We start from the raw sequence: 15,715 nt of genomic DNA, 5'->3' as shown, positions 1-15,715 counted from the left end.
TTTCGCTTTGCTTATTTGAGCTGTTCTTGCCATAATATGGATTGGTCTTTTACCAAATAGGGCTATCTTCTGTATACCACCCTTACCTGGTAAGGTATGAGGTATCACAATACAACTGATTGGCTCAAACCCATTAAGAAGGAAAGAAATTCTACAAATGAACTTTTAACAAAGCACACCTGTTAATTGAAATGCATTCCAGGTGACTACCTCATGAAGCTGGTTGAGAGAATGCCAAGAGTGTACAAAGCTGTCATCAAGGCAAAGGGTGGCTACTTTGATGAATCTCAAATATAAAATATATTTGGATTTGTTTAACACTTTTTTGGGTTAGTACGTGATTCCAAATGTGTTATTTCATAGTTTTGATGTCTTCACTATTATTCTACAATGTAGAAAGTAGTAAAAAAAATGTATATATATATACAACAAGGTGCATACTCATGACCCCAGCTCTTACCCATTGCCCGGAGGAACTCCTCGTACAGTTCAAAGGTCATCAGAGGGTTGGGCAGGTCACGGAGCCATTGTTTGAGCACTCCGGCGATGACGTGGATGTTGTAATCGTCCAGGTTCATGCTGCTCACATCTTAAGTAGGAGAGGAAGAGAGTAGGAGAGGAAGAGAGTAGGAGAGGAAGAAAGCAGGACAGGAAGAGAGTAGGACAGGAAGAGAGTAGGACAGGAAGAGAGTAGGACAGGAAGAGAGCAGGACAGAAAGAGAGCAGGACAAGAAGAGAGCAGGACAAGAAGAGAGTAGAGCAGGAAGAGAGTAGAGGAGGAAGAGAGTTGGACAGGAAGAGAGTAGGACAGGAAGAGAGTAGAGCAGGAAGAGAGTATGACAGGAAGAGAGTAGGACAGGAAGAGAGTAGAGCAGGAAGAGAGTATGACAGGAAGAGAGTAGAGCAGGAAGAGAGTAGAGCAGGAAGAGAGTAGAGGAGGAAGAGAGTAGGACAAGAAGAGAGTAGGACAGGAAGAGAGTAGAGCAGGAAGAGAGTATGACAGGAAGAGAGTAGGACAGGAAGAGAGTAGAGCAGGAAGATAGCAGGACAGGAAGAGAGCAGGACAGGAAGAGAGCAGGACAAGAATAGAGTAGGACAGGAAGAGAGTAGAGGAGGAAGAGAGTATGACAGGAAGAGAGTAGAGCAGGAAGAGAGTAGGACAGGAAGAGAGTAGAGCAGGAAGAGAGTATGACAGGAAGAGAGTATGACAGGAAGAGAGTATGACAGGAAGAGAGTAGAGCAGGAAGAGAGTAGGACAGGAAGAGAGTAGGACAGGAAGAGAGTAGGACAGGAAGAGAGTAGAGCAGGAAGAGAGTAGAGCAGGAAGAGAGTAGAGCAGGAAGAGAGTAGAGCAGGAAGAGAGTAGAGCAGGAAGAGAGTAGAGCAGGAAGAGAGTAGGACAGGAAGAGAGTAGGAGAGGAAGAGAGTAGAGCAGGAAGAGAGTAGGACAGGAAGAGAGTAGGACAGGAAGAGAGTAGGAGAGGGAATACTACAGTTAGATTGAACATTACAACTGACACGGTGCTTACGATCCGGCAGTGTGAATACCGTACAAATGGTGTCATGGCATCTTGTTTTGTACGGAGGGTTGACACTACTATTACAGCCTGTGTCAACAGTCTGTATCCATGCTAGGGAATGCAGTTTCAACACGGTCCTTGCCACCTGTCTCCTCACATGATCTAAACCAATCAGAAACCCTATAGAGCAGGTACCCTGACATTGTCTAAACCAATCAGAAACCCTATAGAGCAGGTACCCTGACATTATCTAAACTAATCAGAAACCTTATAGAGCAGATACCCTGACATTATCTAAACCAATCAGAAGCCCTATAGAGCAGGTACCCTGACATTATCTAAACCAATCAGAAGCCCTATAGAGCAGGTACCCTGACATTATCTAAACCAAGCAGAGGTGGGGCCAGAACATAGTTGTAAATAATTTGTAGACTGCAAATTGACCGCAATAATCCCAAACAGATATAGTATTTGAAATAAATAGAATAATTTCAAACATGAATTACATTGGGATATGATCACATTGCCATTCTATTCATGAGTGGGTGGGACTTGGGAACATATTTCCTTATTAAATTAAAACACCATTGAGCTGATTTCCTTGTCCTTTTACAGTCATATGTCCAACAACAAAACTAAAAGATAAAGCCATATCTCAGACTGGCCAATAAAAATAAAAGTTTATGATGGGCAAAAGAACACAGACACTGGACAGTCGAGACTCGTGTTTTGCGGGGAATATTTCATGAAGCTGCCAGTTGAGGACTGCAGCTCTACTCTAGACACTCTCCTCTTGCTTAGTTGTGCACCGGGCCTCCCACTGCTCTTTCTATTCTGGTTAGTGCCAGTTTGCGCTGTTCTGCGAAGGGAGTAGTACACAGCGGTGTACGAGATCTTCAGTTTCATGGCAATTTCTCTCATGAACAAGAATAGAGTTTCAGAAGAAAGTTCTTTGTTTCTGGCCATTTTGAGCCTGTAATCGAACCCACAAATGCTGATGCTCCAGATACTCAACTAGTCTAAAGAAGGCCAGTGTTATTGCCTCTTTAATCAGAACAACAGTTTTCAGCTGTGCTGAAACATAATTGCAAAAGGGTTTTCTAATTACCAATAAACCTTTTAAAATTATAAACTTGGATTAGCTAACCCAATGTGCCATTGGAATACAGGAGTGATGGTTGCTGATAATGGGCCTCTATACGCCTATGTAGATATTCCATTAGTTTATATAAACTCAGCAAAAAAATAAATGTCCTCTCACTGTCAACTGCATTTATTTTCAGCAAACTTAACTTGTGTAAATGTTTGTATGAACACAACAAGATTCAACAACTGAGATATGAACTGAATAAGTTCCACAGACATGTGACTAACGGAAATGGAATACTGTGTCCCTGAACAACAGGGAAGGGGGGGGTCAAAATCAAAAGTAACAGTCAGTATCGAGGGTGGCCACAAGCTGCATTAAGTACTGCAGTGCATCTCCTCCTCATGGACTGCACCAGATTTGCCAGTTCTTGCTATGAGATGTTACCCCACTCTTCCACCAAGGCACCTGCAAGTTCCCAGACATTTCTGGGGGCAATGGCCCTAGCCCTCACCCTCCGATCCAACAGGTCCCAGACGTGCTCAATGGGATTGAGATCCGGGCTCTCGCTGGCCATGGCAGAACACTGACATTCCTGTGTTGCAGGAAATCACGCACAGAACGAGCAGTATGGCTGGTGGCATTGTCATGCTGGAGGGTCATGTCATGATGAGCCTGCAGGAAGGGTACCGCATGAGGGACGAGGATGTCATCCCTGTAACTCACAGCGTTGAGATTGAGCTTGTTATCATTGCAGGCAGTCCGATGATGCTGTGACACACCGCTCCAGACCATGACGGACCCTCCATCTCCAAATCGATCCCGCTCCAGAGTACAGGCCTCGGTGGAACGCTCATTCCTTCGACGATAAACGTGAATCTGACCATCCCCCCTGGTGAGACAAAACCGCGACTCGTCAGTGAAGAGCACTTTTTGCCAGTCCTGTCTGGTCCAGCGACAGTGGGTATGTGTCCATAGGCGACGTTGTTGCCGCTGATGTCTGGTGAGGACCTGCCTTACAACAGGCCTACAAGCCCTCAGTCCAGCCTCTCTCAGCCTATTGCGGACAGTCTGAACACTGATGGAGGGATTGTGCATTCCTGGTGTAACTCGGGCAGTTGTTGTTGCCATCCTGCACCTGTCCCGCAGGTGTGACGTTCGGATGTACCGATCCTGTGCAGGTGTTGTTACACATGGTCTGCCACTGCGAGGATGATCAGCTGTTCATCCGTACTCCCTGTAGCGCTGTCTTAGGCATCTCACAGTACGGACATTGCAATTGTCCTGTATGCCTAAGGCACGTTCATGCAGATGAGCAGGGACCCTGGGCATCTTTTTTTTGGTGTTTTTCAGAGTCAGTAGAAATGCCTCTTTAGTGTCCTAAGTTTTCATAACTGTGACCTTAATTGCCTACCGTCTGTAAGCTGTTAGTGTCTTAACGACCGTTCCACAGGTGCGTGTTCATCCATTCTTTATGGTTCATTAAACAAGCATGGGAAACAGTGTTTATACCCTTTACAATGAAGATCTGTAAAATTTGGATTTTTATGAATTATCTTTGAAAGAAAGGGTCCTGAAAAAGGGACCTTTCTTTTTTTGCTGAGTTTATATATATATGTGTGTGTTAGGTCAAAAGTTTGGACATACCTCAATTACCTCGACTAGCCCATTGACACTGTACAGGTATCCCCTGTATATACAGTTGAAGTCGGAAGTTTACATACACTTAAGTTGGAATCATTAAAACTTGTTTTTCAACCACTCCACAAATTTCTTGTTAACAAACTATAGTTTTGACAAGTCTGCTAGGACATTCTTTTTGTGCATGACACAAGTAATGTTTCCAATTGTTTACAGACAGATTATTTCACTCATAATTCACTGTGTCTCAATTCTAGTGGGTCAGAACACTAAGTTGACTGTGCCTTTAAACAGCTTGGAAAATTCCAGAAAATTATGTCATGTCTTTTGAAGCTTCTGATAGGCTAATTGACATAATTTGAGTCAATTGGAGGTGTACCTGTGGATGTATTTCAAGGCCTACTTTCAAACCCAGTGCCTCTTTGCTTGACATCATGGGAAAATCAAAAGAAATCAGCCAAAATTTGATTCACCCTTGGGAGCAATTTCCAAATGCCTGAAGGTACCACGTTCATTTGTACAAACAATAGTATGCAAGTATAATCAATATGGGACCACGCAGCCGTCATACCGCTCAGGAAGAAGACGCGCTGTCTCCTAGAGATGAACGTACTTTGGTGCGAAAAGTGCAAATCAATCCCAGAACAACAGCAAAGGACCTTGTGAAGATGCTGGAGGAAACAGGTACAAAAGTATCTATGTCCACTGTATAAAACGAGTCCCATATCGGCATAACCTGAAAGGCTACTCAGCAAGGAAGAAGCCACTGCCAAAACTAAAAAAGCCATGGAGCCATTTTGCCATGGAGCAGAGACCCAAATGTTTGCAGTTTTTTTATATGATATCTGAGTGAGAGGAACTAACAAAAGCAATGGGAGACCTACTGGTTACTACAAGTTTAGATAGCTGGCCACTAGACTAAATTACCAAGCTAGACTAAATTACCAGGCCAGACTAAATTACCAAGCCAGACTAAATTACCAAGGTAGACTAAATTACCAAACTAGACTAAATTACCAAGCTAGACTAAATTACCAAGCCAGACTAAATTACCAAGATAGACTAAATTACCAAGATAGACTAAATTACCAAGATAGACTAAATTACCAAGCCAGACTAAATTACCAAGCCAGACTAAATTACCAAGCTAGACTAAATTACCAAGATAGACTAAATTACCAAACTAGACTAAATGACCAAACTAGACTAAATTACCAATCTAGACTAAATGACCAATCTAGACTAAATGACCAAACTAGACTAAATTACCAAGATAGACTAAAATACCAAGCCAGACTAAATTACCAAGATAGACTAAATTACCAAGACAGACTAAATTACCAAGCTAGACTAAATTACCAAGCTAGACTAAATTACCAAGCTAGACTAAATTACCAAACTAGACTAAATGACCAAACTAGACTAAATGACCAATCTAGACTAAATGACCAATCTAGACTAAATGACCAAACTAGACTAAATGACCAATCTAGACTAAATTACCAAACTAGACTAAATGACCAATCTAGACTAAATGACCAATCTAGACTAAATGACCAATCTAGACTAAATGACCAATCTAGACTAAATTACCAAACTAGACTAAATTATCAATCTAGACTAAATGACCAAACTAGACTAAATGACCAAACTAGACTAAATGACCAAACTAGACTAAATGACCAAACTAGACTAAATGACCAAACTAGACTAAATGACCAAACTAGACTAAATGACCAAACTAGACTAAATGACCAAACTAGACTAAATTACCAATCTAAAAAATGTCAGCTGACATGGAGTAATTGATTGACATTTCGAAATTGCACCTTATGTATTCTGGTATTCTAACCTTTAACAGGAAGTTGAGACCCCGGGGGGGAGGGACTGATCTGAGGGCCATCCCTGGTATAGACAGTCCTTTGACCATATCTCTGCTATCCCTCCCTGGTCTACTTTAACTGGTGTAGTACCCTGCCAATCATACCTGTGTCCAGCCCCTGCCGCAGCTCTTTGATCTTATTGGTGGAGCCAGACTTCCTGAAGATGCCCTCTGTGTAGAGGCCGTGCATCTCGATGTAGTTGATGAGCTTCTCCACCACCAGGGGCACGGTCCTCTCCTCGCTGGTCAGACGAGACACCTCCACGCCAAACTGCCTGGACGACAGCTCCAGGTCGTACTGATAGAGAAAAACACAAACGCGGATGGAAGGACGGACACACATGTACATCGCAAACACACGCACGCAGACGGACGGATGGACAGAAGTGAGAAGCACAGACAGACCAATATATAACATGGAGGTACAGAGAGAGAGAATTGTGGTGTCAAATATTTAATGGGCATTTGCAAATGTAAACACTCCAACATCCGTTATTAGGAATGTAAGAAAAGCCATCGAGCGAATAGTCTCCTCTTTACATCATTGGGAAGAATAACATGGTTTGTTGATCGTTAGCCTCATCCCTCCTTTCCATTGTCAGTAACGTACACTTGCAAACTATAAAATAGTCTCATCTTTACATCATTGGGAAGAATAACATGGTTTGTTGATCGTTAGCCTCATCCCTCCTTTCCATTGTCAGTAACGTACACTTGCAAACTATAAAATAGTCTCCTCTTTACATCATTGGGAAGAATAACATGGTTTGTTGATCGTTAGCCTCATCCCTCCTTTCCATTGTCAGTAACGTACACTTGCAAACTATAAAATAGTCTCCTCTTTACATCATTGGGAAGAATAACATGGTTTGTTGATCGTTAGCCTCATCCCTCCTTTCCATTGTCAGTAACGTACACTTGCAAACTATAAAATAGTCTCCTCTTTACATCATTGGGAAGAATAACATGGTTTGTTGATCGTTAGCCTCATCCCTCCTTTCCATTGTCAGTAACGTACACTTGCAAACTATAAAATAGTCTCCTCTTTACATCATTGGGAAGAATAACATGGTTTGTTGATCGTTAGCCTCATCCCTCCTTTCCATTGTCAGTAACGTACACTTGCAAACTATGAAATAGTCTCCTCTTTACATCATTGGGAAGAATAACATGGTTTGTTGATCGTTAGCCTCATCCCTCCTTTCCATTGTCAGTAACGTACACTTGCAAACTATAAAATAGTCTCCTCTTTACATCATTGGGAAGAATAACATGGTTTGTTGATCGTTAGCCTCATCCCTCCTTTCCATTGTCAGTAACGTACACTTGCAAACTATAAAATAGTCTCCTCTTTACATCATTGGGAAGAATAACATGGTTTGTTGATCGTTAGCCTCATCCCTCCTTTCCATTGTCAGTAACGTACACTTGCAAACTATAAAATAGTCTCCTCTTTACATCATTGGGAAGAATAACATGGTTTGTTGATCGTTAGCCTCATCCCTCCTTTCCATTGTCAGTAACGTACACTTGCAAACTATAAAATAGTCTCCTCTTTACATCATTGGGAAGAATAACATGGTTTGTTGATCGTTAGCCTCATCCCTCCTTTCCATTGTCAGTAACGTACACTTGCAAACTATAAAATAGTCTCCTCTTTACATCATTGGGAAGAATAACATGGTTTGTTGATCGTTAGCCTCATCCCTCCTTTCCATTGTCAGTAACGTACACTTGCAAACTATAAAATAGTCTCCTCTTTACATCATTGGGAAGAATAACATGGTTTGTTGATCGTTAGCCTCATCCCTCCTTTCCATTGTCAGTAACGTACACTTGCAAACTATAAAATAGTCTCCTCTTTACATCATTGGGAAGAATAACATGGTTTGTTGATCGTTAGCCTCATCCCTCCTTTCCATTGTCAGTAACGTACACTTGCAAACTATGAAATAGTCTCCTCTTTACATCATTGGGAAGAATAACATGGTTTGTTGATCGTTAGCCTCATCCCTCCTTTCCATTGTCAGTAACGTACAATTGCAAACTATAAAATAGTCTCCTCTTTACATCATTGGGAAGAATAACATGGTTTGTTGATCGTTAGCCTCATCCCTCCTTTCCATTGTCAGTAACGTACACTTGCAAACTATAAAATAGTCTCCTCTTTACATCATTGGGAAGAATAACATGGTTTGTTGATCGTTAGCCTCATCCCTCCTTTCCATTGTCAGTAACGTACACTTGCAAACTATAAAATAGTCTCCTCTTTACATCATTGGGAAGAATAACATGGTTTGTTGATCGTTAGCCTCATCCCTCCTTTCCATTGTCAGTAACGTACACTTGCAAACTATAAAATAGTCTCTTACCTTTTTGCTACATTTGGTGGTCCTGGAGCAGCACTTTCTATGGCAGGCGTACCGACACACTGCAGAAGAGGACACAACAGAGACAGAACCATCTGCTAACCTTACACACACTGCAGAAGAGGACACAACAGAGACAGAACCATCTGCTAACCTTACACACACTGCAGAAGAGGACACAACAGAGACAGAACCATCTGCTAACCTTACACACACTGCAGAAGAGGACACAACAGAGACAGAACCATCTGCTAACCTTACAACGTTCTGAAATGGTTCCGTGTCCAACCCCTGGTCAGTCAACAACCAACAACCTGTATACCCTAACCTTTCTGCAACATTTGGTGGTCCTGGAGCAGCACTTTCTATGGCAGGCGTACCGACACACTGCAGAAGAGGACACAACAGAGACAGAACCATCTGCTAACCTTACAACATTCTGAAATGGTTCCGTGTCCAACCCCTGGTCAGTCAACAACCAACAACCTGTATACCCTAACCTTTCTGCAACATTCCAACATTGTTCAGTGTCCAACCTCTGGGTCAAGAATAGTGCACCAAATATGGAAAAAGGATCTGTTTGGAATCAATACTTAGAGAGAGTATGGAGGAATGGAATGGGGCGGCAGGGTAGCCTAGTGGTTAGAGTGTTGGACTAGTAACCGGAAGGTTGCAAGTTCAAACCCCCGAGCTGACAAGGAACAAATCTGTCATTCTGCCCCTGAACAAGGCAGTTAACCCATTGTTCCTAGGCTGTCATTGAAAATAATAATCTGTTCTTAACTGACTTGCCTGGTTACATAAAGGTACAAATAAAATAAGAAATACTTAGAGAGAGTATGGAGGAATGGAATCATTACTTAGAGAGAGTATGGAGGAATGGAATCATTACTTAGAGAGAATATGGAGAATGGAATCATTACTTAGAGAGAGTATGGAGGAATGGAATCATTACTTAGAGAGAATATGGAGGAATGGAATCATTACTTAGAGAGAGTATGGAGGAATGGAATCATTACTTAGAGAGAGTATGGAGGAATGGAATCATTACTTAGAGAGAGAATGGAATCATTACTTAGAGAGAGTATGGAGGAATGGAATCATTACTTAGAGAGAGTATGGAGGAATGGAATCATTACTTAGAGAGAGTATGGAGGAATGGAATCATTACTTAGAGAGAGTATGGAGGAATGGAATCATTACTTAGATAGAATATGGAGGAATGGAATCATTACTTAGAGAGAGTATGGAGGAATGGAATCATTACTTAGAGAGAGTATGGAGGAATGGAATCATTACTTAGGGAGAGTATGGAGGAATGGAATCATTACTTAGAGAGAGTATGGAGGAATGGAATCATTACTTAGAGAGAGTATGGAGGAATGGAATCATTACTTAGAGAGAGTATGGAGGAATGGAATCATTACTTAGAGAGAGTATGGAGGAATGGAATCATTACTTAGAGAGAGTATGGAGGAATGGAATCATTACTTAGAGAGAGTATGGAGGAATGGAATGCATAGTTAGAGTATGGAGGACATAACAAGATAGAAGATTTATGACAAGAGCTGGAACACCATTTTTAAAATTATTATTATTTAAATAAATATATATATTTATATATATATATTTAACCTTTATTTAACTAGAACCAATTCTAATTTACAATGGCGGAAAAACCCGGGAACGCTGGGCCAATTGTGCGCCGCCCTATGGGACTCCCAATCACGTCCGGATGAGATACAGCCTGGAATCGAACCAGGGAATGTAGTGACACCTCTTGCTCTGAGATGCGGTGCCTTAAATACGGAATCTGATTACAGACATTTAGAGGCAGCACAGTAACAGGAGGAAGTGTCAGTGAATCCACGTGTGTGTGTCTGTCTGTCTGTCTGTATGTCTGTCTGTCTGTCTGAATGTCTGTCTGTCTGTCTGTTCTGTCTGTCTGTATGTCTGTCTGTCATAACAAGATCTGTCTGTTGTATGACTGTCTGTCTGTCTGTCTGTCTGTCTGTCTGTCTGTCTGTCTGTCTGTCTGTCTGTTGTTGTTGTTTCTGTAAATGTCTGTCTGTCTGTCTGTCTGTCTGTCTGTCTGTCTGTCTGTCTGTCTGTCTGTCTGTCTGTCTGTCTGTGTGTGTGTGTGTGTGTGTGTGTGTGTGTGTGTGTGTGTGTGTGTGTGTGTACTCACGTTTGCAGACAAAACCCGGCACAGGCCCTGTCCATCATCCAGATGAGAGAGGAGCAGTATTCGCAGTAGGTGGGGATGCTGTACTGGGTGGACTTGAAGATGTGGCCATTGTGCTCCTCAACCTTCAGAGGGCGATAGAGGGGCTCAGCTCAGTTTGCCATAAAGGTAAAGCCAAACATCACATGAGAAGCTTAGTGTAGAGATATAGTATAGAATACCCAGTCAAAGAAAGATGGAGGACTCACAATGTCAGATTCCTTTTTCCTCCTCTTCTTACGTTCTGGTTTGCAGGCCTGAGAGAACAGGAGACAGACGGACAGATCAGTGACAGAACAGGAGACGGACAGACAGATCAGTGAGAGAACAGGAGACAGACGGACAGATCAGTGACAGAACAGGAGACAGACGGACAGATCAGTGACAGAACAGGAGACAGACGGACAGATCAGTGAGAGAACAGGAGACAGACGGACAGATCAGTGAGAGAACAGGAGACAGACCAGTGAGAGAACAGGAGACAGACGGACAGATCAGTGAGAGAACAGGAGACAGACAGACAGATCAGTGAGAGAACAGGAGACAGACGGACAGATCAGTGAGAGAACAGGAGACAGACGAACAGATCAGTGAGAGAACAGGAGACAGACAGACAGATCAGTGAGAGAACAGGAGACAGACGGACAGATCAGTGAGAGAACAGGAGACAGACGAACAGATCAGTGAGAGAACAGGAGACAGACGGACAGATCAGTGAGAGAACAGGAGACAGACGGACAGATCAGTGAGAGAACAGGAGACAGACGGACAGATCAGTGAGAGAACAGGAGACAGACGGACAGATCAGTGAGAGAACAGGAGACAGACGGACAGATCAGTGACAGAACAGGAGACGGACAGACAGATCAGTGAGAGAACAGGAGACAGACGGACAGATCAGTGACAGAACAGGAGACAGACGGACAGATCAGTGAGAGAACAGGAGACAGACGGACAGATCAGTGAGAGAACAGGAGACAGACCAGTGAGAGAACAGGAGACAGACGGACAGATCAGTGAGAGAACAGGAGACAGACAGACAGATCAGTGAGAGAACAGGAGACAGACGGACAGATCAGTGAGAGAACAGGAGACAGACGGACAGATCAGTGAGAGAACAGGAGACAGACGGACAGATCAGTGAGAGAACAGGAGACAGACGGACAGATCAGTGAGAGAACAGGAGACAGACGGACAGATCAGTGAGAGAACAGGAGACAGACGGACAGATCAGTGAGAGAACAGGAGACAGACGGACAGATCAGTGACAGAACAGGAGACGGACAGACAGATCAGTGACAGAACAGGAGACGGACAGACAGATCAGTGAGAGAACAGGAGACAGACGGACAGATCAGTGACAGAACAGGAGACAGACGGACAGATCAGTGACAGAACAGGAGACAGACGGACAGATCAGTGAGAGAACAGGAGACAGACGGACAGATCAGTGAGAGAACAGGAGACAGACCAGTGAGAGAACAGGAGACAGACGGACAGATCAGTGAGAGAACAGGAGACAGACAGACAGATCAGTGAGAGAACAGGAGACAGACGGACAGATCAGTGAGAGAACAGGAGACAGAGAACAGACAGTGAGAGAACAGGAGACAGACGGACAGATCAGTGAGAGAACAGGAGACAGATGGACAGATCAGTGAGAGAACAGGAGACAGACGGACAGATCAGTGAGAGAACAGGAGACAGACGGACAGATCAGTGAGAGAACAGGAGACAGACGGACAGATCAGTGAGAGAACAGGAGACAGACGGACAGATCAGTGAGAGAACAGGAGACAGACGGACAGATCAGTGAGAGAACAGGAGACAGACGGACAGATCAGTGAGAGAACAGGAGACAGACGGACAGATCAGTGAGAGAACAGGAGACAGACGGACAGATCAGTGAGAGAACAGGAGACAGACGGACAGATCAGTGAGAGAACAGGAGACAGACGGACAGATCAGTGAGAGAACAGGAGACAGACGGACAGATCAGTGAGAGAACAGGAGACAGACGGACAGATCAGTGAGAGAACAGGAGACAGACGGACAGATCAGTGACAGAACAGGAGACAGACGAACAGATCAGTGAGAGAACAGGAGACAGACGGACAGATCAGTGAGAGAACAGGAGACAGACGGACAGATCAGTGAGAGAACAGGAGACAGACGGACAGATCAGTGACAGAACAGGAGACAGACGAACAGATCAGTGAGAGAACAGGAGACAGACGGACAGATCAGTGAGAGAACAGGAGACAGACGGACAGATCAGTGAGAGAACAAGAGACAGACGGACAGATCAGTGAGAGAACAGGAGACAGACGGACAGATCAGTGAGAGAACAGGAGACAGACGGAGATCAGTGACAGAACAGGAGACGGACAGATCAGTGAGAGAACAGGAGACAGACGGACAGATCAGTGAGAGAACAGGAGACAGACGGACAGATCAGTGAGAGAACAGGAGACAGACGGACAGATCAGTGAGAGAACAGGAGACAGACAGATCAGTGAGAGAACAGGAGACAGACAGACAGATCAGTGAGAGAACAGGAGACAGACGGACAGATCAGTGAGAGAACAGGAGACAGACAGATCAGTGAGAGAACAGGAGACGGACAGATCAGCCACTCACCCATACGTCCAACATGCCATACGACTGTTAAGGGATTTCTGAAAAAAGTACAAGCTAAATAAACCACACACACACACACACACACACACACACACACCCCTACACACAGCCCAAAACCTTCCACCCCTACACACACACACACACCCACCCACCCACAGACAGTCCAAACCCTTCCACACACCCCAAACCTTTCCACCCACCCACCCACACCCACCCACAGACAGTCCAAACCCTTCCACACACCCCAAAGCTTTCCACCCAACCATTCCACACACACGCACACACACCCCAAACCATTCCACCACACACACACACACACACAGCCCAAACCATTCCACCCCTACACACACGCCCACCCAAACCCTTCCACATATAAGAACCCACACTACCTTGATGATGGTGCCGTCCGTGGGCTTGTACTCGGTCATGAACTCATCCAGGAAGACCTTGAAGGTGTTGACCCAGACCTTGACGGGCGACTCGCTCCAGTCCCTCTGCTCCAGCCGCATGCTCTTCTCCAGGATGTGTTCAAACAGGGCGTACAGGTCCTTATAACGGATACTCTTACCGTCATCCATCTGGATGGGGGAGAAGGAGGAGAGAGGGACAGGGGAGGAGGAGGAGAGAGGGACGGGGGAGGAGAGAGGGACAGGGGAGGAGGAGGAGAGAGGGATAGGGAGAGAAGGAGGAGAGATAGGGAGAGAAGGAGGAGAGAGGGACAGGGAGAGAAGGAGGAGAGAGGGACAGGGAGAGAAGGAGGAGAGAGGGATAGGGAGAGAAGGAAGAGAGAGGGATAGGGAGAGAAGGAGGAGAGAGGGACAGGGGGAGAAGGAGGAGAGAGGGACAGGGGGAGAAGGAGGAAAGAGGGACAGGGGAGAGGAGGAGAGAGGGACAGGGGAGGAGGAAGAGAGAGGGATAGGGAGAGAAGGAGGAGAGAGGGACAGGGGGAGAAGGAGGAGAGAGGGACAGGGAGAGAAGGAGGAGAGAGGGACAGGGGGAGAAGGAAGAGAGAGGGATAGGGAGAGAATGAGGAGAGAGGGACATGGGAGAGAAGGAGGAGAGAGGGATAGGGAGACAAGGAGGAGAGAGGGACAGGGAGAGGAGGAGGAGAGAGGGATAGGGAGAGAAGGAGGAGAGAGGGACAGGGAGAGAAGGAGGAGAGAGGGACAGGGAGAGAAGGAGGAGAGAGGGACAGGGAGAGAAGGAGGAGAGAGGGACAGGGAGAGAAGGAGGAGAGAGGGACAGGGAGAGAAGGAGAAGAGAGAGGGATAGGGAGAGAGGAGGAGAGAGGGACAGGGAGAGAAGGAAGAGAGAGGGACAGGGGAGAAGGAGAGAGAGGGACAGGGAGAGGGAAGGAGAGAAGGGACAGGGAGAGAAGGAGGGAGAGAGGGAGGGAGAGGGACAGGGGAGAGAAGGAGGAGAGAGGGACAGGGAGAGAAGGAGGAGAGAGGGACAGGGAGAGAATGAGGAGAGAGGGACAGGGAGAGAAGGAGGAGAGAGGGACAGGGAGAGAAGGAGGAGAGAGGGATAGGGAGAGAATGAGGAGAGATGGATAGGGAGAGAAGGAGGAGAGAGGGATAGGGGAGGAGGAAGAGAGAGGGACAGGGGAGAAGGAAGAGAGAGGGATAGGGAGAGAAGGAGGAGAGAGGGACAGGGGGAGGAGGAGGAGAGAGGGACAGGGGAGGAGGAGGAGAGAGGGACAGGGGAGGAGGAGGAGAGAGGGACAGGGGAGGAGGAGGAGAGAGGGACAGGGGGAAAATGAGGAGAGAGGGACAGGGGGAAAAGGAGGAGAGAGGGATAGGGGGAGAAGGAGGAGAGAGGGACAGGGGGAGAAGGAGGGGAGAGGGGTAATAAGAGATATTTGGAAGAAGAGGTATTTGTGGATAGGACCAGCCCATACATGATAATCTAAAGCATTTTGAGATCTTGTGAGAAAGTGCTATAATGCAATTGATTACAGTATTACTATGTAAAGACAGAGATAATGGTTACAGTATTACTATGTAAAGTAGTATGTAAAGACAGAGATAATGATTACAGTATTACTATGTAAAGTAGTATGTAAAGACAGAGATAATGATTACAGTATTACTATGTAAAGTCGTATAGAAGACAGAGATAATGATTACAGTATTACTATGTAAAGTAGTATGGAAGACAGAGATAATGAGTACAGTATTACTATGTAAAGTAGTATGGAAGACAGAGATAATGATTACAGTATTACTATGTAAAGTAGTATGGAAGACAGAGATAATGAGTACAGTATTACTATGTAAAGTAGTATGGAAGACAGAGATAATGATTACAGTATTACTATGTAAAGTAGTATGGAAGACAGAGATAATGAGT

The 15,715-nt window shown here is 44.9% G+C and overlaps 1 protein-coding gene across 1 annotated transcript in view; it reads right to left on the bottom strand.

The window, feature by feature from the left end:
• Window positions 1–15,715, bottom strand: part of LOC124037512 (unconventional myosin-IXAa-like) — a 342,685-nt gene that overhangs the window by 45,693 nt on the left and 281,277 nt on the right. Inside the window, exons 31-36 of the mRNA XM_046352288.1 lie at window positions 13,753–13,941; window positions 10,933–10,980; window positions 10,698–10,809; window positions 8,503–8,561; window positions 6,236–6,428; window positions 461–589 (exon numbers count right to left, since the gene is read on the bottom strand). Coding sequence (XP_046208244.1) covers window positions 461–589; window positions 6,236–6,428; window positions 8,503–8,561; window positions 10,698–10,809; window positions 10,933–10,980; window positions 13,753–13,941 — 730 coding nt within the window. The remainder of the gene's footprint in view (window positions 1–460; window positions 590–6,235; window positions 6,429–8,502; window positions 8,562–10,697; window positions 10,810–10,932; window positions 10,981–13,752; window positions 13,942–15,715) is intronic.

Source organism: Oncorhynchus gorbuscha, linkage group LG06, assembly GCF_021184085.1.
Source record: "Oncorhynchus gorbuscha isolate QuinsamMale2020 ecotype Even-year linkage group LG06, OgorEven_v1.0, whole genome shotgun sequence".
In the NCBI taxonomy this organism is placed as follows: domain Eukaryota; kingdom Metazoa; phylum Chordata; class Actinopteri; order Salmoniformes; family Salmonidae; genus Oncorhynchus; species Oncorhynchus gorbuscha.
This window is presented reverse-complemented; position numbering and strand designations above follow the sequence as displayed.